This window comes from Denticeps clupeoides, chromosome 1 (assembly GCF_900700375.1).
Source record: "Denticeps clupeoides chromosome 1, fDenClu1.1, whole genome shotgun sequence".
NCBI classification, from domain to species: Eukaryota; Metazoa; Chordata; class Actinopteri; order Clupeiformes; family Denticipitidae; genus Denticeps; species Denticeps clupeoides.
Window position 1 is genome coordinate 8,153,060 of NC_041707.1, and position 27,491 is coordinate 8,180,550.

The 27,491-nt window shown below is 43.7% G+C and overlaps 1 protein-coding gene across 4 annotated transcripts in view; it reads right to left on the reverse strand.

Annotated features, from left to right (window-relative positions):
- npas3 (neuronal PAS domain protein 3) overlaps positions 1-27,491 on the reverse strand; it is a 202,718-nt gene that overhangs the window by 60,708 nt on the left and 114,519 nt on the right. For all 4 annotated transcript variants that reach the window (XM_028992415.1, XM_028992437.1, XM_028992424.1 and 1 more), the window contains one exon: positions 11,091-11,180. In XM_028992415.1, the coding sequence (XP_028848248.1) occupies positions 11,091-11,180 (90 nt within the window). The remainder of the gene's footprint in view (positions 1-11,090; positions 11,181-27,491) is intronic.

Here is a 27,491-nt window from a genome sequence, read left to right on the forward strand (position 1 = left end):
TCAAAAGACGAAATTGGAATCGGGGTCGCTACCGTGGCTGCCATGACTCCATGCTCCCTTTCAGCAAGGGTCAAATCTCATCTATTATTCTCCATGGGAAAAGCTGCTGGCCCTCATCAGGGCCTGTTATATCCTTATATGATGGGTTCCAACACTCTAATATATGGGGAGATTACAAGTGCGTACCTGGCCCCCACCCCCTTCTCACCACCTTCTTCGGCTGTGTCCTGGTGGAAATGTCGCATTACGGTGTCACTCTGGCTACTGATAAAACAGGTTATTACCGGGTTTATGGCCTTGCCTGAAGGAAACAACCCGCATTGTTCTTAATGAATAACATTTTCTCTTAAAGAGGCCAACTGTAAGGCATTCTCTATACCGGGTGCCATTCTTTATGCTTACCTGTCCGACCGCCTTTATTAGCTGCTTGTAACGCCTGGCTACTTTTAACACGGCATAGCAGAGGGGGAAATGGAGGAAGGAATTTGGCAGATGTTGACCTTGTAGCCAAGTAGCTGAAGGGAAGGCACTTGAAAGTTTAAAATAAGGATAAATCTCACACTCTTATGTGGGGTAAATTGTTAAAAATGAGCAAGAATGCTAAAGTTAATTCCACTTGTATTTGGATTGGGACACAAATGTAATAATTTGGCTCTGTGCACCACCACAATGGGTTTCAAATGAAGCAATCAAGGACTGAGTGCAGTGCGCAGACTTTCGGCTGTAATTCAAAAAGTTTAACAAAAAGGTTGAACAAATCTTTCAAGAATTACAACAATTTTCACCTATTGTTCTCTCATCTCTGGGGGTTCAGAAGTAATTGGACAAGTGACTGACATGGATAGCCGTTGGCTTGTTCTTTCTTTATTTGATAAATATTTAAGCAGCTTGAATTTGTGGAGTTGATTCTATGTGTGTTAAGTCATTGCTGTCAAAGAGTTCAAATCAACCAATTATTGAAAATTGTTATTTCTACTTATGGATAAGTTAGTTGTCCGATATCGTCTGAGACCCTGAAAGTGAGATATGCATATTTCTATATGTTTTTTTCTGATGTAAATGATAAATTAAAGGATATTAAAGGATATTTAGTATTGGTTTCTGAGGCCTTTGGGGTACATTGTGCATCAATACTTGCCAGATCAGTCATGTGATCAGTCAGAACCATGCTGCTACTGAGACTCAGTTCCATATCCCTGCTGTCTAATGGCAGGATGACGGCATTGTGAAATACGAGCCCCATGGCGATGCATGATCCACAGCCACTCATTCATCTGCCAGACCCCCCCAACCCATACCCCCATCCCACCCTTGTAAGACGACATCTCCCAAATGGTAGCCCTACAGTGGCCCCTATACACCTCTGGTCACATCCCAGTGTCTCCCCACCACCCATAAAAATGGCATCAATCCTCGTGCCGTGAGTGCCCCTGATCTCTTTATGTGATATGACATCCAGCGTTAAATTAAAACACCATTGTAAATCCTACTTAGAGAATTTCCCCGGCTCAGTGTCTCAGGGATATTCCCCCATTTTTGCATGAGATGGCAGCAAAGCTATCCCAAATGGGGAAATGTGGGAGCACCTGGCAAAGCGTACAGGAGATACCTCTGTGCTGCACCCCAGTTTTTTTTTTTTTTTTTTACCAAATTTCACTCTCGATTTCATCACGTAAAAACATCGACTCATCTATTAGCATCATCATTCATCCTTCAGTTAAGCATGCTCCCTTCTTAATCAACCAAATCTACTCTAATGGTGATGGGTAAAAGAGAAAAGTGAGAACAATTTATCATGAAAGTACCCCCTCCCCCAAATCTATTCTACCGAGCCCTTGTTTTTAAGCAGTAGCCAGTCATATTCCCCCGATTGAGATATTTCCCATCTCAGCCCAGATCAAAGTGTTGGAGAAAGCCGGTGTCAGCACTCTGGAGATGCTATCTGCCTGATCCGCCTGCAGACATTAATAACCACAGGCAGATGTCTGCAATGAGAGCAATCCCATCAGCCTGCAGATCATCTGATGGACGCATGGAGATCTAGGCATTGTGTGCATCAAAAGAGCTCTATGGAGATGGCCGATAGAGGTGCTGCTTCTCTCACTCTCTTTCACACACACACACACACACACACGAACACACACACACAAAAGCTTGCCACACTAACAGGTGAATGTGTCTGCATGGATTGTAGTGGTGCTTCAGGTGCGTTAAACCTCAGCCAAATTAAACACCCTGATCTAATGGGATTGGTAATCACCTTATCAACATAATCAAGTCCAAAAGCAAAGTCAAATGAGGATGCAAGTGCTGAAGGATCAATGGACAGGAAAAAACCAAATGCGAAGCTTCGCCAGGTCCGCATTTTCTGCAGTTAATACCCACACTCACTGCCATTTACACAGGTGGTGCAATGAAAATGACTGAAAAGAAGCATGCCATAAATTACAAAAAAATTACCTACAAATTCTGAGTATCACAGAATCATCTGTGTTAAATTATTGTCGTTATTGTGGACAACAATAATAACAAAATATTTTATCGTACTGTAGAATCCTCTGTGATTCCCATCCTTGACATATACAAGATGGCAACCTGAGAAATAAGATCATCTAGCTGAGAATGCACCAATCAGATTTTTCTGATCAGATTTAACATAAATGCAGATCTGAATTCTTATGCACAGTATTTACCCAGGGGTGTTAGAAAATATCGATACAGCAAGATATCATGAGTTATGTTGTATCGATACAGGGACATCGAATATGGTGCTGTCGAGAGTTTTCTTTAGTGAGGTCAGCAGAAATGAGAATCAGCTTGTGACTACAACCTCCACTCCACACGACAGACCGATCCCAGCATCTTGTATTTCAGCTCTGCTGTAGACTGTAGAATATCGCAATATGCACAGTATCACAATATACTGTGCTAATCATGCATTCATACTTATGATATTGTATTGTAAGATCCTTGCAAATATACACGCCTAGTATATACACAGCTCAAAGAAAAAAGGAACATTTAAACAACACAATGTAACTCCAAGTCCATCACACTTCTGAAAAATCAAGTGTCTACTTAGAAAGCAACACTGATTGACAATCAATTTCACATGCAGTTGTGCAAATGGAATAGGCAACAGGTGGAAGTTATAGGCAATTAGCAAGACATCCCCAATAAATGCGTGGTTCTGCAGGAGGTGACCACAGACCACTTCTCAGTTCCTATGCTTTCTGGCTGAGGATTTGGTCACTTTTGAATGCTGACTGTGCTTTCATTCTAGTGGTAGCATGAGATGGAGTCTACAACCCACACAAGTGGCTCAAGTAGTGCAGCTCATCCAGGATGGCACATCAATGCGAGCAGTGGCAAGAAGGTTTGCTGTGTCTGACAATGTAGTGTCCAGAACATGGAGGTGCTACCAGGAGACATGGAAGAGGCCATAGGAGGGCAACAACCCAGCAGCAGGACCACTACCTCCGCCTTTGTGCAAGGAGGAACAGAAGGAACACTGCCAGAGCCCTGCAAAATGACCTCTAGCAGGACACAAATGTGCATGTGTCTGCTCAAATGTCAGAAACAGACTTCATGAGGGTGGCATGAGGGCCCAACGTCCACAGGTGGGGGTTGTGCTTACAGCCCAACACTGTGCAGCGCATTTGCCAGAGAACACCAAGATTGGAAAATTCACACTGAGCACATGACAAACATGACAGAGCACATGACAGACATGACAGAGTCTGAAGACACCATGGAGAATGTTCTGCTGCCGGTCATCCTCTAGCATGACCTCTAGCATGGGTGGTAGTAGGCCTAGTGGGTAACACACTCGCCTATGAACCAGAAGACCCAGATTCAAATCCTACTTACTACCATTGTGTCCCTGAACAAGAATCTTAACCCTAAGTTGCTCCAGAGGGGGCATCTGATAAATGCTGTAAATGTGAATGACCAGTTTGGCAGTGGGTAAGTAATGGTGTGGGGTGGCATTTCTTTAAGGGGCTGTACAGCTCACCAGAGGTAGCCTGACTGCCATTAGGTACCGAGATGAGATCCCCAGACCCCCTGTAAGACCATATGCTGGTGTGGTTGGCCCTGGGTTCCTCAAAATGCAAGACAATGCTCGACCTCATGTGGCTGGAGTGTGTCAGCAGTTCCTGCAAGACGAAGGCGCTATGGACTGGCCTGTCCGTTCCCCAGCCCTGAATCCAATTGACATCATGTATTGCTCCATCCACCAACGGCATGTCCACAGACTGTCCACGAGTTGGTGGATTCTTTAGTCCAGGTCTGGGAGGAGATTCCTCAGGAGACCATCCGGAGCATGCCCAGGTGTTGTATGGAGGTCATATAGGCACAAGGAGACAACACACACTACTGAGCTCCAGACCTCCATGGGTTGATAAATTTGATTTCCATCGATATTTTTTGTGTGATTTTGTTGTCAGCACATTCAACTATATAAAGAAGTATTTAATAAGAAAAATATATAACACACACACACATATATAGTGTTCCCTTTATTTTTTGAGCAGTATATATATAAACCTAAGAGTTATTTAAATGTCAGACTGAAACCAGGTGGACATTCTTACATGCAGGTCACTAGGCCCAGATGGATAAATTAAGCAGAATAAATGACTTCAGCTCCGCTCCTGTTACACACACAGTGGTGGTGTGGTGTGTATAATACTAGAGGGCTCTGCTGGGCTGAGTGCACGTGAGCGTTGCCCATTGTAAATTTTCCTGACAACAGCTTTTGAATCCTCTGTCTAGACTGCCAGCCGTCCTTTCCACACTGTGCTCCTGTTGAGCGACCGATGCATACGTCCACACACAGATCTGTTTCACTTGATTCATTAAAATAATGAATGAAGCATTTAGCCAAAATATCGGTGCGTACATGTCGCCATCAAGAATGAGGTGCATTCCATAGCAGACACCATCTGAGCCACACGAAAAACTGCAGCACAAAAACAGTCATTTCCAAACTTGTGACCTTGACGGCATACTGCCAACCCATCTGTTCACCAGCATCAATTCCCTAAGCCCCCATCTCTATGCCCCCACCCCACCACACCCCACACAGCTAAAGTAATTACACCCCAGTCACATTTACAGGCTAAAAAAAAAAAAACACATATCCACAGCAAAAATCCACCCCCACTACCCTGTCATTCATAATTTCCTCCTCATCCAATTATTAAACGCCTTTGTTGACTTTCAGATTCTTCGCAGATTTCTTTTTTTTCGATATCATTTCTGGGCTCGATATCGAGGTGGAGAGGCAGCGAGCGTCCCACTCCCCAAAGGACGCTGCCCTCAGAAACCTTGACATCCACAAAGACGGGCGCAGACAGTGCCGCCCTGCCCGGCATGATAAGGTCACCCGTGGGATTGCTGAGATTATCTCTGTCAAGCACTTGGACAGAGTGCAGTCAAATGATGCATCATGCAGTCATTTTCAGGGGGGAAAAATCAATTTCTGCACCAGGTCGCCATTTGCTTTTCAAAGTGCCCTTGTAGTCTTCAGCTCTGAGCATTTATCAATTTAAATGTTGTGAATTGATAATCTTCCACTGAGTTGCCGTGTTGCTGAACTGTGTGCACCCCCCCTCCTGCCACCCACTTGTGTTTCTCGTGCTTTCTCTCTTCCAGCTCTTCATTCACACAAATGCACGCGTGTGATGGAAAACACGGCAGCCTACCGAACACTTTCATTGTTATTTTTTCTTACTGTCATGCTGAGAGAAGGGAGCCCTTTTTGCAAATTTAAGATTCGTATCTTCACCAATCATAATTCTTCAGCATGATCTATCAACATGTTTGGTTTGGTAGCAGCAATAGTCCTGAGATGACAGATTGTCATCTGATTGTGTTTCTGATGTTTCAGATGTTTCTCCTCCCGTTTCTCGTGGGTGACACTCACAAAAAAGAGCAGGATGGGAAGTCAGTTCCTGCTCTCCCAGTATAAGTATGTACTATCTTTAAATCCTGAAGACATACCTGATGTGACATTAATGATAGCTCTTCGAAAATATGCTCATATGCACACACATGCAACATCTAAAGTTCTGAGACTGAAAGCAGCCTCATTTTAGAGTGGTGGGGAACTGATGGTATTCTGCTATAGACACCATCTCCTTCTCATTCGCGGCTCGGGACCGGCTGAGGGCAGTGGGGTTCATGAAGGTGGCTCAATTAAACATGCCCTTCCCTACCCCCGTCTCCACCCGGCACCCCCGTCACCTCTGCCCGCCACAATATCATAAATAAAACAAGCCCTGCTCCTCATTTAGAAAGAGTCTGCTGATGAGCTGCTGGATATGAATGAAAGTAGAAGAAGCTTCATACTGTTGGGTTTTTTATCTGTAAATGCAAGAACAGTTGAGATCAAAAGTGCCATGCCCCAACGTAAGGTGTCTGAAATGCTAGTAAATTTCACGTTACAATTGTAAAAAATAAAGAATTCAGAATGCCGCATTTTGACTGACTGAAGGTTCTACCTCCTTCCTGGGAGAATAAAAGTTTGTATAGAAAGAGAAAGATGGAGCGGAGCCCTGATCACCATGTGGAAGTGTGATCAGACATGCAGGCGGGCATTTATGCTAATGGATCCAATATTCCCTGTCTCCAAGCCGGTGGGGGAATTGGCCGGGGTCTGGGGTGGGTTGGAGGGAAGACGATTCGTCCGGCTGGGCTCTGACAGTGACGGGGTTGGGTGGTGGCAGGGATCAGGCCTCCCACCTGGCTCTCAGATGGCCCCGTATGCCACGCGCACAAACCACGCTCACTAGAGCCAAAGCATGTGTCTACATTCAACTCCAGACCTGCCAGCAGAAAAAAAAGCCTCTTCCCCTCTGCCTGGCGTATGAAATGCGAAGAGATGCAAGGGCAGAGAGGTCTAGCCTGAAGCCCTCCCCAATCAAAGTAAAACGCCCGTCTACTGACTGAGGAATACTGCTGTAACAGATAAGAGAAGCTCCCTTTGGCATTAAAAAACACACACACATTCAGAAACAGGCTCAATTGCCCCTATGAACACAAATAAGCAAAACATCTATCTATCTGTCTGTCTGTCTGTCTGTCTGTCTGTCTGTCTGTCTGTCTGTCTGTCTGTCTGTCTGTCTGTCTATCTATCTATCTATCTATCTATCTATCTATCTATCTATCTGTCTATGGAAACAGAAATGCCTCCAGCTTATACTGAATAATATAAAGTGCCTGCTTTTATCTATATGCTCTCGTTGCACTCTGCAGTAACCGTGTCTGGGCGGGACCAGAACTTGGAACTGGTTAAAAGTCAACCCCTCCGAGGGAGATGAAAAACTCTTATGGTCGTTGGATTCCAGATGTATCAATTTCCTTGGATATCCAGTCCATGCGAGTGCATATGCTGCACTGGCAGGGGCGGCGGCGGATGTGGCCACATTCCAGAAGCTAATATTCTTTTGGCCGGAATAATGCAATTATTACTGTCCCAGCCATCAGACTAAGCACACTGAGCCATCTGTTACACAAAGCAAACATACACATCTCAATTACAAAACAGACAGCTGCCCAGTCACACCTCCGAGCAAACTGTGCACAGCTCCAACGCACCGAAAAACAAAAAACCAGCCCATGCTCATCAACACACAAGGCAGCATATCTCAGATATGCTCCTGTCTGCATGCATAAACTACTATAAATAACGCAAAAGGGAAATACATCAAAATATCTCAAAATCACTAAGAACCACCAGACTCTTCTAATGACGCCTGAATGCCAAACAGATTAAGCAGATTCACGGGCCGAAATAAATAAATAAAAGTATTAGCAGCATATGCCTATTTGCACGCGAGGGAAAAATGATCATAGCTATTTGCAAAACAAAAACAGTGCTAAACAGCCATCTGTTTTACTGAATTATGACCACCGACTCACCTACTGTCAAACAAACAGCCTGCATCCGTTCAGAAGTACACACACACACACATACACAACGCACCAAAACAAGGGAATCGAGCAACCCAGCCCCCCCCCCAGCCCATCACACAATCCACACGGCACAGTCCAATTCAATGCCAGATCAAGTAGCTGAGGGCACTCGGCGCGCTTGTACACCATCACGACGCTGGCCGCAGCACAATCGGAAAACGCGCACTTGAGGTAAAAGCCTGGTCAGCGCTGCCACGCATTAATTCAACACGGGCTGGTCAACAACCTCTGAGGGAAAAAGCAATTTCCCATCAGCCCCCTTGTTCAGCTGAAGGGGTGATGGGGGGTGGATGGAGGCTAGCGCGGGGTTTGGGGGATGTTGTGTAGCGGAGGACGGCTTTAAAGTGCTGGACACACGGCGAAATCTAGCCGCATCAGAAAACACAGACGTTCCGTCAGTCCATTATCTTTAAAGCTATGGAGAAAGTCTATCTTCTGCAAGTCTCCTCACTACCAGTCATGGGACAAAGGGGAATGATTGTCCAGGGCCCAACTGGGTGAGGGGCCAGCAAAAAGGGTCTCCATTGTCTAAACCAAGAGTGTGAAATGCTGATAGAAGAAGAGCCAAAGCAGCAACAACCTCACCTGTGTTATTTCAAAGAGTCCGCAGTCGAGAAAAGAAAGACCCAGAAATGAGTAGGTCTGCTGAAACTTTCCATACATAACACAATGATCTCAGGTACAGTTCATCTCCAGACGAAGAATTAAAATTCCCGACAATGTCATACTGAAGACATCCGTGCCCTGCCAGCAGATGAATGATGGAGTCGCGGCGCTGAAAGGTCAGCCCACTGACTCGGTTCGGTGTAACGGGTAATTTCAGGACCCCCAAAAATAACTGTCACTTCACCTGCTGTCTGAATATGACCTCTTAAACATGGTGGGGTACAAGAGCTGGTCTGAAGCCTGTAATGTCAACATATTCCTGTGTTCGTACCACATCAGCGCTGTGCAGTTCTGCCACTCAACACTGCCTTCCAGGTGCCGAGATGCCAATCTTCAAAATGGAAGGAGGCCGACTCTCTGTTCACCAAACTTCAAAAGAATTGTTGGAAGTCTTTTCTGCAACTTTTACATATAAAGCAAACGTTAAAACTTTTTTTCTGAAGTGAAGGACTTTAATTATATTGTGCAACTAACTAATGACTTCATTAACATTATGTTTGATATGCAGAAATTCTAGACGTTGAACAAGAGGGTGAAAATCCGCTTACATCAATCTGCTGCAGATAGTCTGCCGCCATGAAAAAACATAACCTTGTCAATTTATAAAGGCTTAAAAACTCATCTAATTAAAGTTGAAAAATAATTAACAGCGTCGTAAATTTTTTCCTGTTTTGAGGATGGATTAGCCATCAGAAGGTTTGCAGCAATTAAGATCATGTGTGTTACAGTATCAGTGAACCCCATGTCAGATAATACCAGCAAGTCATGCTACAGACTGTACGTGCACCTTATCACCAAACCAACCTTCACGCTGCAGATTAAAAAGAAACCAAAAAAAGATAAAAAGCAACACATTTCTAGCAGCTCAAGGGATGGCTGACAATTAATCAATTATTTGATAAAAATCATCAATCAATTAATGCAGTCAACTTAAACTTTACTGAGCTTGCAGACATTTATTTATTTTTATTTGGTGACCTAATTTCTTTAGAAATCCTGATTATTAAAATACATGTATTTGCCCTTTTGCTGTACATTTAGAAAAGAGATTGAAACCTGGATTTTACAGGCACTATGAATGGCACAGGGGTAATGATAAACAGATAAAAAAAAGAAAGGACTGCTTGCCAGTAATCCACCCAGAACTTTTGGTTGCTGTGCATCTGGTCCTGACACCCAGAAGATGACCATCAATGATGTTTAAAATGGAAGGAGCCTACGGTGCACACTACTTCCTGATTCTGGACAACTGAATCCCTCTGTCCATTTCGGCAGTGGGGGCCTAGTGGTTAAGGTTCCGTAATCAGAAGGTTGCCAATGTGCCACTGAGGTGCCACTGAGCAAAGTACCGTCCCCACACACTGCTCCCCGGGTGCCTGTCATGGCTGCCCACTGCTCACCAAGGGTGATGGGTTAAAAGCAGAGGACACAACGAAATACTGTGCTGCAGTGTTTCACACTGACAATCACTTCACTTTCACTCTCTAGCTATTAGGTCACATGTCCAGGTGTTACTTCTGCAAACAGAGAGCAGGTCTGTTCTCTAGGGGGACAAAGTGGAATGATTTCCCAGGTCCCAACTTGGGGAATACCCTCAAAACCTATAATAAAAGAATGTGGCCCAGTGTCTGCTTTTATACAGGTCCCAGACCTATGCTACACCTGTCAAAAGACAGGGTGACTCTGCTGCATGAATGTCAGGCTCCCCATACTCTATGTAATCATATACTATATTGCCCAGAAAATATGATGTTAAATGTGTATGTTAAATTAGGGGTGGGATTAGCCTAGTGGGTAAGACACTCACATATGAATCAGAATACCCAGGTTCAAACCCCACCAAAACCATTGTTTCCCTGAGCAAGACACTGAACCCTTAGTGTCTCCAGGGGGACTGTCCCTGTAACTACTGAATCAGATAAGGGTGTCTGCTAAATGCCATGAATGAAAAATTTAATTACTACAGTTGTTAATGTTTAAATTAAATGTATGGAATACATTCAGTTTTCTCACAGTAATGATAATTATTACAGTGCAAGGAGGCTTAATAGACAAACTAGACACCACAATACAGTCATTGCGGAATAACAGCCACTGCTAATCTTTACACACTACCCGGTAGACTGATTGGAGGTGAATGGCGCCGCTGGCAAACTCAAGGTCACCTCCCTCGGCTTGGCCTCGCAGACCACTCTGTTTATTGATATGTAGTGCTGCTGGGCCCCGGCCAAGGGGACGGGAGATGGCGTTAACGTCCCGGCGCGAGCGGCTGACCCGCTCTGATGAATATGCAGCAGTGAGAAGGCTGCAAATTAAACACAAGCCAGCGAGCTGATGGGATTTTAAATGAGCGCTAATTTGTCCGAACGCTCCTCTGCGCTGGCAAGTATATAAATATATAAGAGCGGAGAAATAAATAAAGCAAATGGCGGATTTACACTCACCTGCGAGAGCCCAAGGTATATGGACACGGTCTCTGAGATGTACAAAAACCTCCCCTCCTTATTTAGTGCAAATACAAATCCATCGAGGGACTGTAGGACAGACAGACACACAGACAGAGGAAGAAAGGGAAGAAGGAAAAGGTTAACATTCATATAGGTGCGCATAATTTTTGAAACAGAACACATACAGAGACGCACTCAAACACTCTGATTTCCGAGTCTAATTCGACCCATTGTTCTGCATTTCTCTCAATCTGTGCAGATTTCACAGAATCAGCAGAACGGATCAGAGAAGGGCCACTTCTGCACATACTACGGATCACCACAGGACACGGCGAGCCGAGCCTCCAACAGCCAACAATTAAGGCACCGAGGTCGGCGAGGTTAATTACATATCGTCCCCCGCAGACACACATAATCTGCCAGGGCGGCTAACCACAGGCACGCAGCAAACGCAGGCAGGGCTGAGCAACAACTGCGACGGAGGCGACTGAAAAGGGTCCCCCCGAGCAAGAGGAGAGAGAAAAACAAGGCATTGTGCGCAATGTCACCGCTGATCCCATCACCTTTTTATGGAAATGAGGGCAGTACCAGCTGTGTGTAAGTGTGTGTGTGTGTCGTGGGCGCTTCTCCCATTTATATCCAGCTTAAAAGGAGCATCTGGTGAGAGGAGAGCGGTCTCCACCCGGCGATAAAGCAGCGCAGCCCCGGGCTGTTTGCAGTACTGATCTGCAGCTGACAACATGGGCTCCCGAGTGCCTCGCTGCAGTCAACCTCACACACTTACACACACATACTAGAAACTACCGTGCACCCAACATTCCACTTCCATACATCACACTGTGAGCCAACTCTCTCTCTCTGACATACAAGCACACACATATTGTACACCAGAAGCTAATGCTAACTGCCATTTATTCCCATTTATCCCCACTGCACAAGCTGCATGCCGTCTTAGTGGAATCTTCTCCCCTCACAGTGATGCACTGTGACAAATGCTGCTTGTGTGTATAATTACAGTGACTGGTGACAATGACATTGCTGTAAATCTTGCATAACGAACCGCTCAGTTCTCCACTGTTTATCTGAAGCAGTGGGTAAAGTTTGTGCAGAGGAGGAAGGGCAGAGCAAGGTGAGACTGTGCACAGTCTCATGGATGGACAGTTATCCATGGATGGCTCCGTTCTCTCTGATAAAAATGTAAACGTATTTGTGTCACTTTGAGGAGAGTCTTCGCCCGATGTCTGAAAATGATACAGCAAGGTTACAGTGAGTATGGGGAAGATACCTTTGCTAGTTAATGGATGAAAGATGGTGATGAAATAGGAAAAAATACAATAATTCTTATTTGTTCTGGTAAAACTGCTGAATTAAATACAGTAAATTCCGTCAGCTCATCCTGCAGATTATTCCCAACAAAGCAGGGACCTGGTCTATCCAGTAAATCCCCTCCTGGCTTCATTGTCCTCAGCTGATCGCCGCTCCGTCGGGAGGGCACCTCCAGCTTTACCCGTGGTGACGCCCCGCGCCGGAGCATGACCAGGGCACAGGCACTCTGCCGTCGATGTCCCCCAAGACCCCCGTCCTGTTTGTCGGCTCCAGGGCACAGCCGTCACCTCCGGACCCTCCAATCATTTCCCCCTGCTCGGCATGCCGCTCTACCCCCACGACGTGCAGGGCAGGAGTGGCAACTCTCGAGAGGGAAGCCGCACGCCGCAGCCAGCTTCTGCGGTGATGAACGGCCTCTGTTTACAGGCTAACCACTGTGTAAAGTGCGCCATAAATCACAGAGCAGACAAACTTCTCTGGGAGAAATCTGCTACATTAAGATGGGCTTTTCATGTCATTTATTTAAAGCAGGCAGGCCTTTTTTTGCACGCCCTTCTCTACGGCCGTGGACAGTGCAGCAGTGCCTTCCCCAACTCGCTGCTCCTAAACGTTATGCTACGGTTAAAAAGAAAGTTTAATGTATAGTAAATCATTCCCTGTCCCAAAAGAGAGAGCGAGAGAGAGAGAGAGAGAGAAGGTTTTCTACCTGTACATATTTGCACGTTTTTATCACTTTTGGGAGAAAAAAGGGGGAAAAGAATAAAAAAAATAAAGGAAGAGCACTTTTTGATATATTATTTGATCTCTTTTTGACTCTTTTTGACGCCGGACATCGTGCTACACTGATAGTGTGTGGCTGTCTTGTATCACATCTTAATCTGTACGTCCTGTTCTGATGAGTGTATCTGTTTAATGTAATAAACGTCCACTATTTGTGAAGCGCTGTGTTCGAGTTACAGGTAACCAGGGTAGAGTTCAGCTTGGATCAGGTATGTGTGGAGATGACTAGTTGGCCGGCAGAAATGCTGGTTGTGATAAAAAAAAGACACAAAAACATTCATCTTGTTGCATGTTGCACTGTGTATCTTCAGACATGCCAGAGTGCCGAAGTTGACCCCTGTCCCACGGACGTGTCTACAATGAAAATGTGAGCATCAGAACTGGTCTGAGGAGTCACATATTCTTTTAAATCAAGTAGATGGCTTGGCGTGTATCGGAGGAAGTGTGTTGGCCTGGATGTTTGGCTTGAAACCTTTGGTTCTGCATTCATATGGATGCTCCTTTGGCACATACACTGGACTCATTCAATGGGATAATGGTTTAGTGGAGTTTCTTTGTTTTCATTTTATTGTTTCTTATTTCACTGGAATATATAAGTTCATGCAAACACTGAAATCTGCAGCCAATGTCAAATTATACCTTAGTCATAGAGTACTCATCCAAACATATAACCAATGCATTTTACAAGCCTAACACATCAGACTAATCAAACCTTCTTATCAAGTCTTCTTATCAAATTAATTTCACTGCATCACAAGAACATTTCTATTAACACCTAGATGAGAAACTACAGAAAGAATAAATTGAGATTTATTCCAATCTAAAATTGGGATTTATCCTAGATCCAAGTGATATAGGAAACATCCTGCAAAGAGTTAATTCTTAAGACTAAAGTTTGCTAAAATATTTTTAATTATTAGTGGAAAATAGGTTGTCACATTAATTGTCACCACAGCACACAACAGTACACACAGTGAAATGTGTCCTTTGCATTTAACCCATCATGAGCATTAAGGAGCAGTGCATGAGGATGGTACCTTGCTCAAGGGAACCTCAATGGCACTTTGGCACTCCCGCAACCTTTCGTTTCGGTCCGCTTCCTTACCTGCTAGGCAACCACTGCTCCATGTATACACTGAAGGATTCAAAGGACGCGATTCTCATTTATTTTGAATGGGATGGCACCCTGTGCTGAATTGTGGGTCAGTCGCTTGGCGTTGATAGCAGTAAAACGTTTAAAGCAAGTTAATCAAATTCAGTTAATCAAATTCATTTCCAGCGATTAAGATGTTATTTTGACAACCCTAGTCTCCTCACATGTAGCTTTGGAAAAGGCTGCAGCAATATTTTCTTTGTAACTTCTCAACAGATGATACCTTCTAAAAATAATGTTCAGTGTAAAGTATAACATGGAGGGGGGAGACGTCTTGTCATGAGAAGCCACAATACATTTATTTTCCTTTCTGAAGACGTAGATCTGTGTTTTGTACTACTATTGAACTGATTTGGTGAGAAAATAATAAAACACATACACATACACAGGCACTCCCCATGCAGGATCAACAAACATTGGCTCCAACCAATGAGCTCCGACGCTCACTCGCTGTCTTCTTCTTGCACAGAGGACATATATGCTCACACTGAAGGACACAGGCTGGCAAACATCCGTCTCTGCTGTGTCTTGGCCAGATCCCGCAACCCTCCGTATGAACCTGCCCAGCAGAGGCCGGCGAGTGTGGGGCTCGTTCGCTATTAACATATCATTAACTATCAGGTCAGACAAAACGGAGAGGCAGCGAGGAGCCAGGCAGCTGGCAGCGCCAGGCGAGGGAGGCAAGGAGGGGCAGGGATTCAAACGGGGGAGGTGGGCACATGTTCAGACACCATCAATCCCATCACATGCCCATACACACACCCACCACCCCTAACCGTCCACTACCACCTACCCCCAACCCTTCTGGCCCCGGTGTTAGAAAACAATTGCTGTAATTAACAGCTACAGCAGGGCTGGCAGAATTCAGCAGCGTTCACTTTCGAGCAGGGCATGCCTTAAATTTGGGACTGAAGAAGTTCCCCTTGCCACCACACAGACACACATTCACTCTTAATATAAAAACCAAAGCAATGGACCATCCCATTGTGTTTCCATCTCCTGAAATGTACAGTGTTTCAGTCAGATTTATGGAACTGTGGCTGTGCTGGCAGCAGAGCGCCACGGCAAGTGAAGGGGGAAGGAGGGGGAGAGGAGCAACGAGGAGAGGAGGAGGGCGGCTAAGAGGGGAAGAGGGGGCGTTAAAATAAGAGATCTTATCAGAACTTCTAAATTACCACGGGAGCGGTGAGAAATATTTTTCATTGAAGTCAATTTTGAGGCTGACAAGCCCTGTAAAAATGTGCAAATATGGCTGCTGAGTATTGATTTATTTATTGAAGGCTGAGGCTCAGGGGAAGCACCAATCACTCATCGTACCCCCCGCCGACTGCGCCTGCAAACAACACTCCACTTATTGTGCCCATTTGTTTCCCTGGCTCATGACTGCAAAAAAACGAATCTGTGCTTATGCAGAGCATGACACATTTATTGGCCCCCATTTACCGCCAAAATGACCCAGAAGACAACCATTTTTGAAGCAAGAGCCCCCCCCCCCTCCTTCACCCTGCATCGCTGCCTTCGTTCCTTCTCTTAAATAAGTAACGCAACAGATAAAAACAAAAATAGCCACTTGTTAGCCATCTGTATCTAGAAGAACAGAAACTGACTGTCCTTTCTGTTGCTTTGTAATTATTTCTGTCACTTTTTAATAACATTCACTATCTTTAATCAGGTTTTTTATGGGCAGTGGGCAGGAAGCGGCCACATAATCAGAAGTTTGTCAGTAGGAATCGCGATCAGCCAAGGTGTCACTGAGCAAAGTACTGCCCCCACACACTGCTCCCGGGTGCTTGTCATGGCTGGCCATTGCTCACCAAGCGTGATGGGTTAAAAGCAGAGGACACATTTCGTTGTGTTACCATGTGCTGTGCTGTGTATCACAATGACAATCACTTCACTTTCACTTATGGGAGGAAAAAGATAGGAAGTTAATGACTGACGCACGCAAACTACTTCCTCATTCTGGCTAATTTAAACCCACACTTCTTACATTGCATGCACAATCATCATTAAAGACTGTGTTTCTTTCTTGTATTAGCTATTTATTTATTTATTCATTCATTTATTCATTCATATAAATCCAAAGGACGCTAGCACACAAGCCCCAAACTCAGCGCATAGTGCTGTACTTAGTGCCAGCCTGAAAATAATGCCCTAAATTGTAACATATTAAAAACCTAAATTCTTTATTATCCAGCAGCCTTTCAGCTGCTTTGCTTTCCCTGCAATCCCATCCAACATGGCAGGATGCACAGATGATGCATTAAATCTGAATTAGCGCAGAACACCGGGGACAAATATGATCCAGCGCACGGGATCTGGAGCCTCCAAACTGCCCATGTTTGGGAAAGTTCCTTTGGGGTGACTAGCCAACAATATTGTCTCTACCTTGTTGCGCGCCCGGATTTAATTAAGTGACAGCAGGCATCCAGGGGTGACAGCACTAGACAAATAATATCGGAACCGAGAAGAGGTGGCTGGTCTTTGCCGAGAGCAAGTGTCCCTTTACTCTCTTACACTCACCCTGCCACAGAAAGGTTGGGTCTGGCATTACAGGAGAATGGGAGGAGGAAGGAAATATTTTAATTCTAATCTGTTGGTTAAAGGGGTTTTTGCTCAACCCTAAGAGGATTAATTGTAATTTGAATACTCATGTGTTTAAACAGTGGCTTAATAAAGCGAATGAAGCGATATGATGTTGGTACAAACAAACAAAGGGGGTTGCTGACTGCCGAGGAGCGCAAACACACACACGCGCGCATACATACGCACAGAGGTTAAATTTGTAAGCATTGTCTTACACTATGTGGGGTCATGTAGGCCATGTGACCATAGAATAATAAAAAACACCTTGAGTTTATGGCATACAAAAGACACAAAAATACAGAAGAATGAGAGAACATGAGAGAAAAAATTCTATAAAAGAGCAAGCGATGGGCGCCTCCTTAACCCTCAGGTTACGGCTGATCAGGTACTTCAGGCAGTGCCTAAGATACCTCATCAGCAAAGTTTGTATCTGTTCTTCCAAAAGTCCAAAAAATCTAATTACCCCATTATTATCTCTAAAAAAGAGAGAACTGTTTCATTAAAACAATTTTCACCACAACCCTGATGAAGACTATGGGGCATGGGTCAAAAGTTGAAGTTAAAATAGTAAAGTTATTTCGCAAGGAGAGCAGCAGTGGTTACTTTAAATCGATGTAAATCTTCATTTGGAAGCGGTTTTATTTATGCATGCATGGTATTTATGCATATGACATGCAGAGCAGAAGTACTGTAAGTCATTTTTGGCATCCAAGGCTATAAATATATTTGGTATTGTTGATTTTTAGGGGTCTTCATACTTAGAAGCATAGCAACACAAAACACAGAAAAGGCTGATTCTATAAAAATTGCATGAAAAAAAAAACTCAAATATGCACATATGCAAACACACACATGCACACACACACACACACACACACACACACACACAACTCAGCAATGCCTCTCAAGAAATCACACAGGCCCTGACCACCACATTCTAATTATGCTAATTGCTTCAATGCCCTTGCTTTATTTATGCATGCTGGGTAAGATAAATAAGCGAAAATTGCTTTTGGATCTAACTGTATTCATTTCAGAATGCAAACTAGGCCCTGTTTGTTATGAGATTGCTGATCTGTTTACAACAAAATTCTGCAGGTAATTGGAATTTTGATTGTACATTTATTTCTGTGTGTGGCAGTCCCAGGACTGCATCGGTCTATAGTTTTTATCTTTGCCTAATTAAATGCTTTGTAAGAATTAAACACATTAACCAGGAGCAAAAGAAGAAACCATTAGAATATTTTACACACAAGACTGACCACCAACCACTCAAGGAAGACAATTTTGAACCAAGACACTTGACGGGAATAAACCACTGATTTGATGGGCTGCTTTTAGGTTCCTGGCAAATATTAAGAGAAATAAAGATAGAGAAAGAAAGAACAAAGAAAGACAGATCAGCGTTAACCAAGTACTAAAGGACTGAAGAAGAGGGGGCGGATTCCAGTCTTGGCCCAGCTCGACGACAGATGTCCGCATCTCTACCAAATCTGCTCAGCCATATGTATCCCTGACACCCCAGTCATCTTCCCCACACAGCCCTGTGACTGCGGGCCCATCCTGGCTCTCTGTTCTGCCTGTACAGGGGCAGCGCTGTAGACTCTGATTTTCTGAAAGCTTCTGCCAAAGTGCTGTCAGGCTTTTACATCCAGGCTGACGGAAATCCAGCACACCCTTTTGTCAGTGGTAAAAGCAAGGGGGGGATTGCTTTTGGCACAAAAGACTAAACCATGGCACTGAATTTCAGTTTCACTGGCTTAAAAATGCATGGGCATGCATATATATAAAAATGCCCAAAGAAAAACAGTCATTTAGATCAATTCATAAAAATGAAACTACCAATATTCAAAAATGCTCAAAGTGCCCACCTAATATTTTTGTCCTTTCTAGCAGAAAGGTCCCTGCAAAACATTGCAGTGTTATTGTGACGCCCCAGGGCCATGGGGCTGTCACAACAGGTGCCCATGCACCTGATTAGGGAGTCTTGATCCATTGCACCTGGCACCAATTGGGCTTACTTGGGATTGGGACTCCCATAAAACCGGAGTGCAGCCGGTGGACCACGGCTGCGACATTCCAGTGGAATCTGTTACGTACATTATGTTTTCAGTTCGTGGCAATCACCACACGCCTGCAGGTTTGTTTTTGTTGGGTTTCCTTTGTTTTGGCCCTCATGCCATTTTCCTTTGTGTTGGTTCTTAATAAATCCCATTTGTCTGTGCTTCCTTTCCCCTGTCAGACCTTGGATGTGACATTTATATGAAAACAGCCTTGCACTAATGGGTATTTTTAAATATACATGTATAGAGTTACAATATTCACATTATACATTAAGTTAAATTAGCAGAAGGAATAGCTGAAAAAAGTGCAAATGCTGTAAAAAAGGGAAAAAAAAATCAATTAATTTTCCAGACAATGATCGGAGAGGGTGTTATGCATACACAGTACATGCAAATCCACACCGATTTGTGAAAGGTTGATACTCATCATGTCGAAACACTCATTTATCTATAGACAATTGATTTACGTGTCCTGAGAGCCAGTCCTCAACCGCTCCCATCGCCTTAAAATTAATCAATTGCTCTCTGCCTCATGTGCGATGTTTGTTTTGAAAAGTCCACCTACATCATTATGACAGAGACATTTTTTAATGATCCGCCAAGTTTAGCCCTCCGCCAGCCCTCCATCTCCACCTATGGATTGGAGCTGTCTCGCTGAACACATGGCTATAGAACGGTGAGGACAATAATGAAAGCCGCTTTACCCTGGTGATCAATACGATGATCTTTTTACCCCTTAGTGACCCAGACACGTCTGGTGGGTACATTACAAAGTACAATACACACAACAGGTGGTAATTAAAAGTAAATTATTTTCTACATGATGGTTCATTTGTTAGTGGACATCTAGCATGAGGCAATTTAAAAGATGTATAAATCTTCCATATCACATGGCAGATCCAAAATTTTTTGTTCACTTTTGAGATACACAAAATTACATTAGTGCAATATACCCTAACTCATAAATTTTTCGTAATCCAGTAAACATGCCTTTGATGCAATATTACATCCAAAGGATGTTTTACAGGAGAGGAAAAACATAATGCTAGCGCTGCACAGTGTATGTGGGTATTTTACCAATGCGGGGCAGGCTATAGATTGATTCACATGCTCAGCTCATTAACTTTACAATTCTGTGGCAATGGCATAAGAAGAATGTAGAGGGAAAAGGATTTTTTTGTCAAGCCCTATGATCCCTTGCTTTCACTAGACAAGCGTGTTGATTTATTTATTGTATTTGTGCATTCCCGCCTTATGTGGGGGGAACAAATGCGTCGACCGCAGGAGACTCCATTGACAAGTCCTTTGTATACCACAGTAAAAAATGAGACACTTACTTACAATACATCCATAGGAAATCAGACGCAAAAAGAATTGAAATGGGAAGTGCTCCCAGTGGTCTAGCCTCTTCGAGGGGTGGGGTGTGGAAGAAGAAGAAGAAAAAAAATCAATAGAGAATAACTCTTTTCTCTTTGTGGGAACTTAAAATTCAGCAAAAGTTCTGTCTGGGGGAACTTTGGCTGATATGGGCTGGGGAGGAGGGGCAGGATGAGACGCGCATTAATCATTCCAACAAGTCGTACATTCGTTTAGTACAATGACTTTCCACCCAGGTCTGGCCTTTCTCTCGCACTTGCAAAAAGCATATCACTCAGTGCCACTCTCACAGAGCCGCACCCTATGGGCAAAGATAAGCAATCGGCCCCGTCCTCATATTTTGTAAAATCACTGTATCCACATTAGGCTGAGTGGAAAAGAGGGGGCAGTTTGGTGGGGGGAATTCTTTTGGGAAGAAGAGGTTGAGATGCTTATCATGCTGGTAAGGAAGACATTCGTCTTTTGTCAGGATTGCCCTTGACATCCTTGAGGAAGAAAAAGTCTTGAACTCATCTTTGTTTTGAAGAGCTCTCAGGCCTCTCTGGTCTAATCTAGGTTAAACACCTCTGGCTCCACTGATAACCAACCCCTTGATAACCAGGCACTAGCCGTTTTTTTCTCCCCTCTCCCACCCTCTGGTCTTTCTGGCTTTCTGTCTTTCTGCTCTTTCATATATAAACATCTATTCAGAGCCCGGCTGCTGAGAGGGATAAACCTGGCATTGTGATCCCAGCGCCAGCCTTCGTCTGGGGATAAAACCCAAAGCTTTATCGGAGCAAGAGGGAGCTACGTTGCTGCACATATCAATAACCCCACCCTTTTAAGTGCAGAAGTAAGTTGTTCATTCAGTCGCACACTGCCTATGTTTTGGGGTAAGGCTAAGCACTTCAATAAAGGCATCAGAGTCTTTGAAATCTACTGCCATATTAATTAAAATTCCTTCAGTCAAGGCTACACTGTTTGAAGGCACATTAAATAAACCTACTGACCTTTGGTGAATATATACAATATATAATAAGATAGAGATGAAAGATATTTCAGAAAAAAGGTGTGCCATTCCAGTAGAAAACATAGCATATGGAAGTTTATGGTCTGTTTCCTCCAGTTAATGCCATCATAACAACACCCCAAGCAGCATTATAACACCCCCAGTCCAGCACTAAACCGTGACATGCAGCCCTGACGTAGCCCAATGGGGGATCCGGGAAGAAGTAAATCACGCAGTCTGGAACCATTGTGGATTCTCCTCCATTTATTCCTCCTCTTAGGTTTAAATCTGAGCAGCTTCCCTGGTATTTTAACACGTTTGAAATGAGGTTTTATTCAAACAGCTGCATGCATCTAAAGCAGGTGTATCCTGTATCATTTGAGCATTCACCAATTCTGATTATGCAGCTAGAAATTTGGATGTAAGCACACACCGGAGCATTTCTGAGGGCCTGGTTATATTTGTGCATGCATTATCTCCAGAATTGAATGCACAGAGTGGCTGCCTTGCATGAACAAAGCTTGTTTGGCTTTTCAAATCCTCAGAAATGAAAGTGCATCTGAATGCAAAAACAACATGACTCTTGCATTTGTCATAATAATGTGTAATAATATGTAATAATTTGTTCAAAAGAAATGTGTACAGTGCAATAAGCAGCAAGTGTTTTGTGCACTATAGACATATATCCATAGTATCATTGTGACAGTGGAGTGTAGCCTGGAGTTATAACAAGGTTTGAGTACTGTGTGACATTCCTGGCTCCTGCCTGCCAAGCCAGGCAGTGACATTGACAGACCACTCAGGGTGCTCATGAGAAGAGTCCTTTGTTCCGGTACTCCGGTGTGATTTTAACACAGGGATAAAAAGCGTTTAACCCCGCTTCCTCCCCCACCGAACCACCAACTGCAGACTGGACATGATCTTTCCTATTATATTAGAGCTCAGACCTGCCTTCGATGGCACTGCCCAGTTTAATTACCACTTAAAAATGTGCAAAGCTACAATAGAAGGGAAGAATCACAATCCATCAGAGGACGATGTAGAGGAATTATTTGTCATGAAAGGACGAGAAAGTAAAAAAAGCGTCTCATAGTGCTGGAACCAGGGGACTCCCAGGGGAGGAGCTGTAATGAGCGTCTCCCAGGGGACACCTGAACACAGTCTGGCAGGGAAGGATTAGCATCTGCTTCTCCGAATGTGTGTAGGATCTGTTATCGTCTCATTGCTGGTGAGATAATTCCCTTTAATTCTGCGTATGAGTTACATGTGAATGATATAAGGACGTGTTTCCCTATGAGACATGCAAGGGATCTCCAGTTACACCTACAAGAAAATGTAACACTTCTGTTATGTTGAGGGTGAAAGTGTATTTCCTGACAAGCAGCAAATTCCAGGATCAGCATGTAGAACCCACAAAACATTGCAATGATTGTGAGTTTTCTGTGTGGGAGAGAAAATGATTTACTCATACTGCAGAAGTGCATGCTGTCAAACTAAACAGTTCATTTCACCATGATAATATGAATAAATGACAACATTTTGATTTAAAGAATGCAACAAATTAATTTGACAGGTCTTATCACAGTCAGTGGTGATGTTTTTTTTTTTTTTTTTTTTTACATTTTTACAGCATTTATCAGACGCCCTTATCCAGAGCGACTTACAATCAGTAGTTACAGGGACAGTCTCCCTGGAGCAATTTAGGGTTAAGTGTCTTGCTCAGGGACACAATGGTAGTAAGTGGGATTCGAACCCGGGTCTTCTGGTTCATAGGTGAGTGTGTTACCCACTAGGCTACTACCATCTCTGTCACCAGCAGAGGCTGCTGTAACTGGAAATCAAGAATTAAGAACTTCCAGGACAAAAATAATTCTTTAAACATTGCGGGCTTCAGTCCCATAATGGGGTGGTAGTAGCCTAGGGGTAACCTACTCGCCTATGAACCAGAATACCCGGGTTCAAGTACCGCTTACTACCATTGTGTCCCTGAGCAAGACACTTAACCCTAAGTTGCTCCAGGGGGGACTGTCCCTGTAACTACTGATTGTAAGTCGCTCTGGATAAGGGCGTCTGATAAATGCTGTAAATGTAAATGTAAATGTAAACCAATTAAACTCTCTTATTTTTTGAAAGATACATGTTACTAAACATAACAATGGTTATAAGCTGTAAGAAAGGTCATGTCATAGAATGAGTATGAGTTAATGTATATTTCATTAACAATTTAATAATAGTTAATAATAGCCACTATTTGTGTATCTAAGTTTAATAGACAATGTGGTATTAAAATGCACCGGTAAATGTCAAGATTACAGCACCAATACATCTTTGAGAAGGTACATTTTATCTACTTCCTCAAATCAGTTCTTTTTTGTTCATTGACAATTCCCAAGTCTTCCTCAGCAGAGAATTTTAAAAAGCCAGACACCGATACAGCTTTCAATCATCTAGATGTGCCATGATAAATGGCCACGTCACCCAGCACCAAAAATACAATACATAAACACAGGTCTTGTTCTTTAATAAGAAGAATCTGCCAGCTTCTCTGTGTTCTCTGCTTGATGAAGGCTCCGACTGGAAGTCAAGGGCATGGCTGAGTCGCACTTATAACAAATGTAGTGACAGGTTAAGATCAAGGGCCTCACTGACATTCTCACTGCAAAGGTCAATGTATGGTGCGGCCCGCAATGAAGAAATGAGCACTCTGCCATCATTGCCAAGGCAAAAGGTCAGACACGAGCTGATTGGTGATAGAACTATCAAATTAACCAATCAATACACGGCTGGGATGGGAGGAAGCAGGCCCCAAGGGGAGGGAGAAACAGACTGGACCAAATGCCAAGATGTCAATAGCTCTGCGCCAGAGAGAGCCTGTACAGGTTTCAGAAAGGAGGATGCAGCCAAATCCCCCTCAGCTCACACACACACACACACACACGCACACACACACACGTCTTGGCCTTGCTGTCTCACTCAAACACTGAACAGTTTAAACACAGCTGTGCTGTAGATTTCCACTGCCCCCAACATAACGTTCCCGAGCCGAGAGCCAAATCCCACCCTCTCCGCGCGTCTTAAAGCGCCACTTTCTAGCCGGTACAGATTACGGTGCAAATGTGCCAGCGGGCCGTGACACTGACAACAACGCGGCGCCTTCAAAACGCTTCGCGTTCACACCCCACAAACACTATCCAGAGACAGGAAAAGTGCTGTGTCAGGAATATTCTGTTTTTTAAGTAGCCGTGGGATGCAGTGGCATGAAAAACTGATAAACAGTTAGCGCACAGAGGGTGCCGCCGCCTCGCCACAAAGACCTATAATGGGCGAGGCTCGATATCACTTCAGCTCCCCAACCCCATTCTACCACATCCACCTCTGCTGAGTCCCTGCACCTGAGGTGGAGCAGGAAAATGAGCTCATCAAGGGATTAATTGAACAGCGTTCGCTGGCGCGTCAATCAAACGCGAGCGGGGGGCATCTTTTCGGCGATTCCCCTGTCATGCGCGCCATTGATTGGGGACGAGGAAGGGTGAGGATTGATTGAGGAAGTCGATGTGTTCGATATCATATTTATGAGCGCTGCAGACATTTGAATGGGGATTAGCCATAGTGGGTAAATATCCGTGTTTCAATATGCAGAGCGTCGCCTATATGTTCTGGTAAAGGACAACACTTCAGGGGTAAAGAGGGATTTCATTTCCTGGTAAAGAACATCGCAACAGAACGTGCAAGCCTCTCTCTCTCTCTCTGATTACCATTTATTCATGTTAAAACCCATCTAACTTCTGTCTCTTTCACTTTTTCTTTCATTTCAGACACACTCTGCATAATTAATAGGCCTTTACAATAGGAAATTAAAGGACGCGACGAACGGTGACGCTTTGTGCTTCTACATTCATTCCACACACGCCATCTAAATCTTCCACAACAGGGACTTCAACAACAACAAACAAAATGTTATAGTTGTATGAAGCACATACACAAGAGTGTCAAACCGAGCGTAAACCATGGGGGAAACGAGTGTCCAATCCACAGACGCGCTGTAAGAATAGCGTATTCATTCACATCCTTGTCTCAGGGAGAAATGGCTGGAAAACTGCGAGTACGTGAGCTCTCAAACGGCCCAATTTGAATAGAAATGGCCGAGTCTGAGGCTGCGCTGCGCGTTGTGTTTACCCCTCACTTCCCTGTGGTATTGCTCGGCATTTACATTTCTGTAACATGCAAATTTAAATATTAACAGTTTAAAGAGCGGTTTGCGGTGCAGGGCGGAGAAATTGCTTTCCAGACTCTGCCGGGACGCCATCAGTTTTTGACCTAATTAATGGTTCTTTTAAACCTAATATTCACACGATTGTTATTCTGCTGATGTGTTGGGAAAAGAATTATAATCCAACGTTTCCATCATGTGATGCTTATCCGAAGGGAAATACCTCAAACAAGCATCCTTATTTGCATGTGTTTTCCTGTGATTAGAAAAAAAGCGCATTGTTTATGAAAGGTACAGATAGCTCACTACCAACTACAAATTCTTCAATTACTGTGAGTTGCATAAGTTAACGTTAATAAGGCAGAAACGAGGATAAAATGAATTTATTTATTACTCTTGTTATTGCTTATAATTACTTCAAACAACATTTGTATGAAAGTTCATATTCCACTTAAAACCAAACCAATATTGTTTAAAAATGATAATATGTTCAGCTGAGGCTTTAATGTAAAGAAAATTGTGGACATGTACTTTACTTTATTTGTCCACACAGCAGATATTAAAACACCAAATTAAAACGTAGCTCTGCAAGCTCTGCAAATAATGATAAATTATTAACAAAATATAAATAAATAACATGTTAATTGTATAATATATTCAGTTCAATGACAATAAAGTGTCTTACAACAAGCATGAGCTCCACACCTTCACTTAGAGCTAACATCTGTTTAACACCGGTCCGGCAGCTAAGTACAGTGTGGGTCATTGGTGTGGCTGTGTAGGGGTCTCAGCATGGCTGCAGCCCTATGCCAATTCCCATGCTGGGTTGAGACCCCAGAATTATGCGTTGCCACGTCTGCTAACAAACGGGTTCAGTGGAAGCTACATCTCATCAGTTTAACATGCCTTAACATTTAAAATTCTACCCGGCCCCACAATTTTCATCTTACTCGAGGGAAATCAGCCTTCACAAAAACTAGACAACGGATAAGTGATAAGGCTTTTATTAGCAAAAAAATACAACTGAGTGTAGTATAAAACAGATAACAAATATTTGTTGAATTATGAATGCAATGTTAAAGATTTGCTATTTTGATCATTGTATTTATGATGTAATAAGTGTCATAACATGAATTAATTTAAGCTATAAAGAAAATGCTAAAGTTGGTGGGTGTGTATTGTATGCAAACAGACACGAGAGTAGGAGAAGACTGTAGCGCAGTCTGCACTTTAATTTGGGAGAAATGGCTTCAAGTGCATGCAGCTGTAAGTAGTAAACCCGGATTGGAGTACTGTTGGTAATTAGGGCTCGGTGTCAGAAACGCAGCGCTCCCAACAACGCCTGCAGTTTGCAGGAAGATCGCCGGCCTACGTTTGATCCGCAGTGCTTCATTAGATGAAAGAACTGAAACAAATATGGTCATATTAAATGTAGTACAATCCACAGAATCAGTGTATGTTTTCGACTACGGTAGATTTAGCAACAGAAAGTGTGGCTTTCGGGAATCCTTGTGATGAGCACTCTCCAGAAAACCCCGGAAAATATTTGGCCGCACTCAGCGAACCTACGTGTGTGGACAGAATCTTGATTAAGCGGCTCCATATGAGAGGGGGGCTTTGCCATAGTGTGGGCAGAGAGATTATCAACCTGCCGAGCTCGGCAGTCACCTGACAGGCCTGCTGAGGTGGGTGCTCCCTGAAGAGAGAGGCAGCGCTGTAATGACTACAGCTTTTTTTGCAGGTATAAAGGGGGTGGGAAGAAGAAAAAAAAAAAAACCTCTCGCTCTCTGACCAGATCAAAAAGAGAGACTTGTATCTTTGGGGAGATAGTTTAAGTGGGATCCCTTTGAAAGTGCATGTTGGGTTTGTTTAAGTGTCAGCAAAAGAAAGAGAGAAGAGTGAAGCGAGAGAAGTC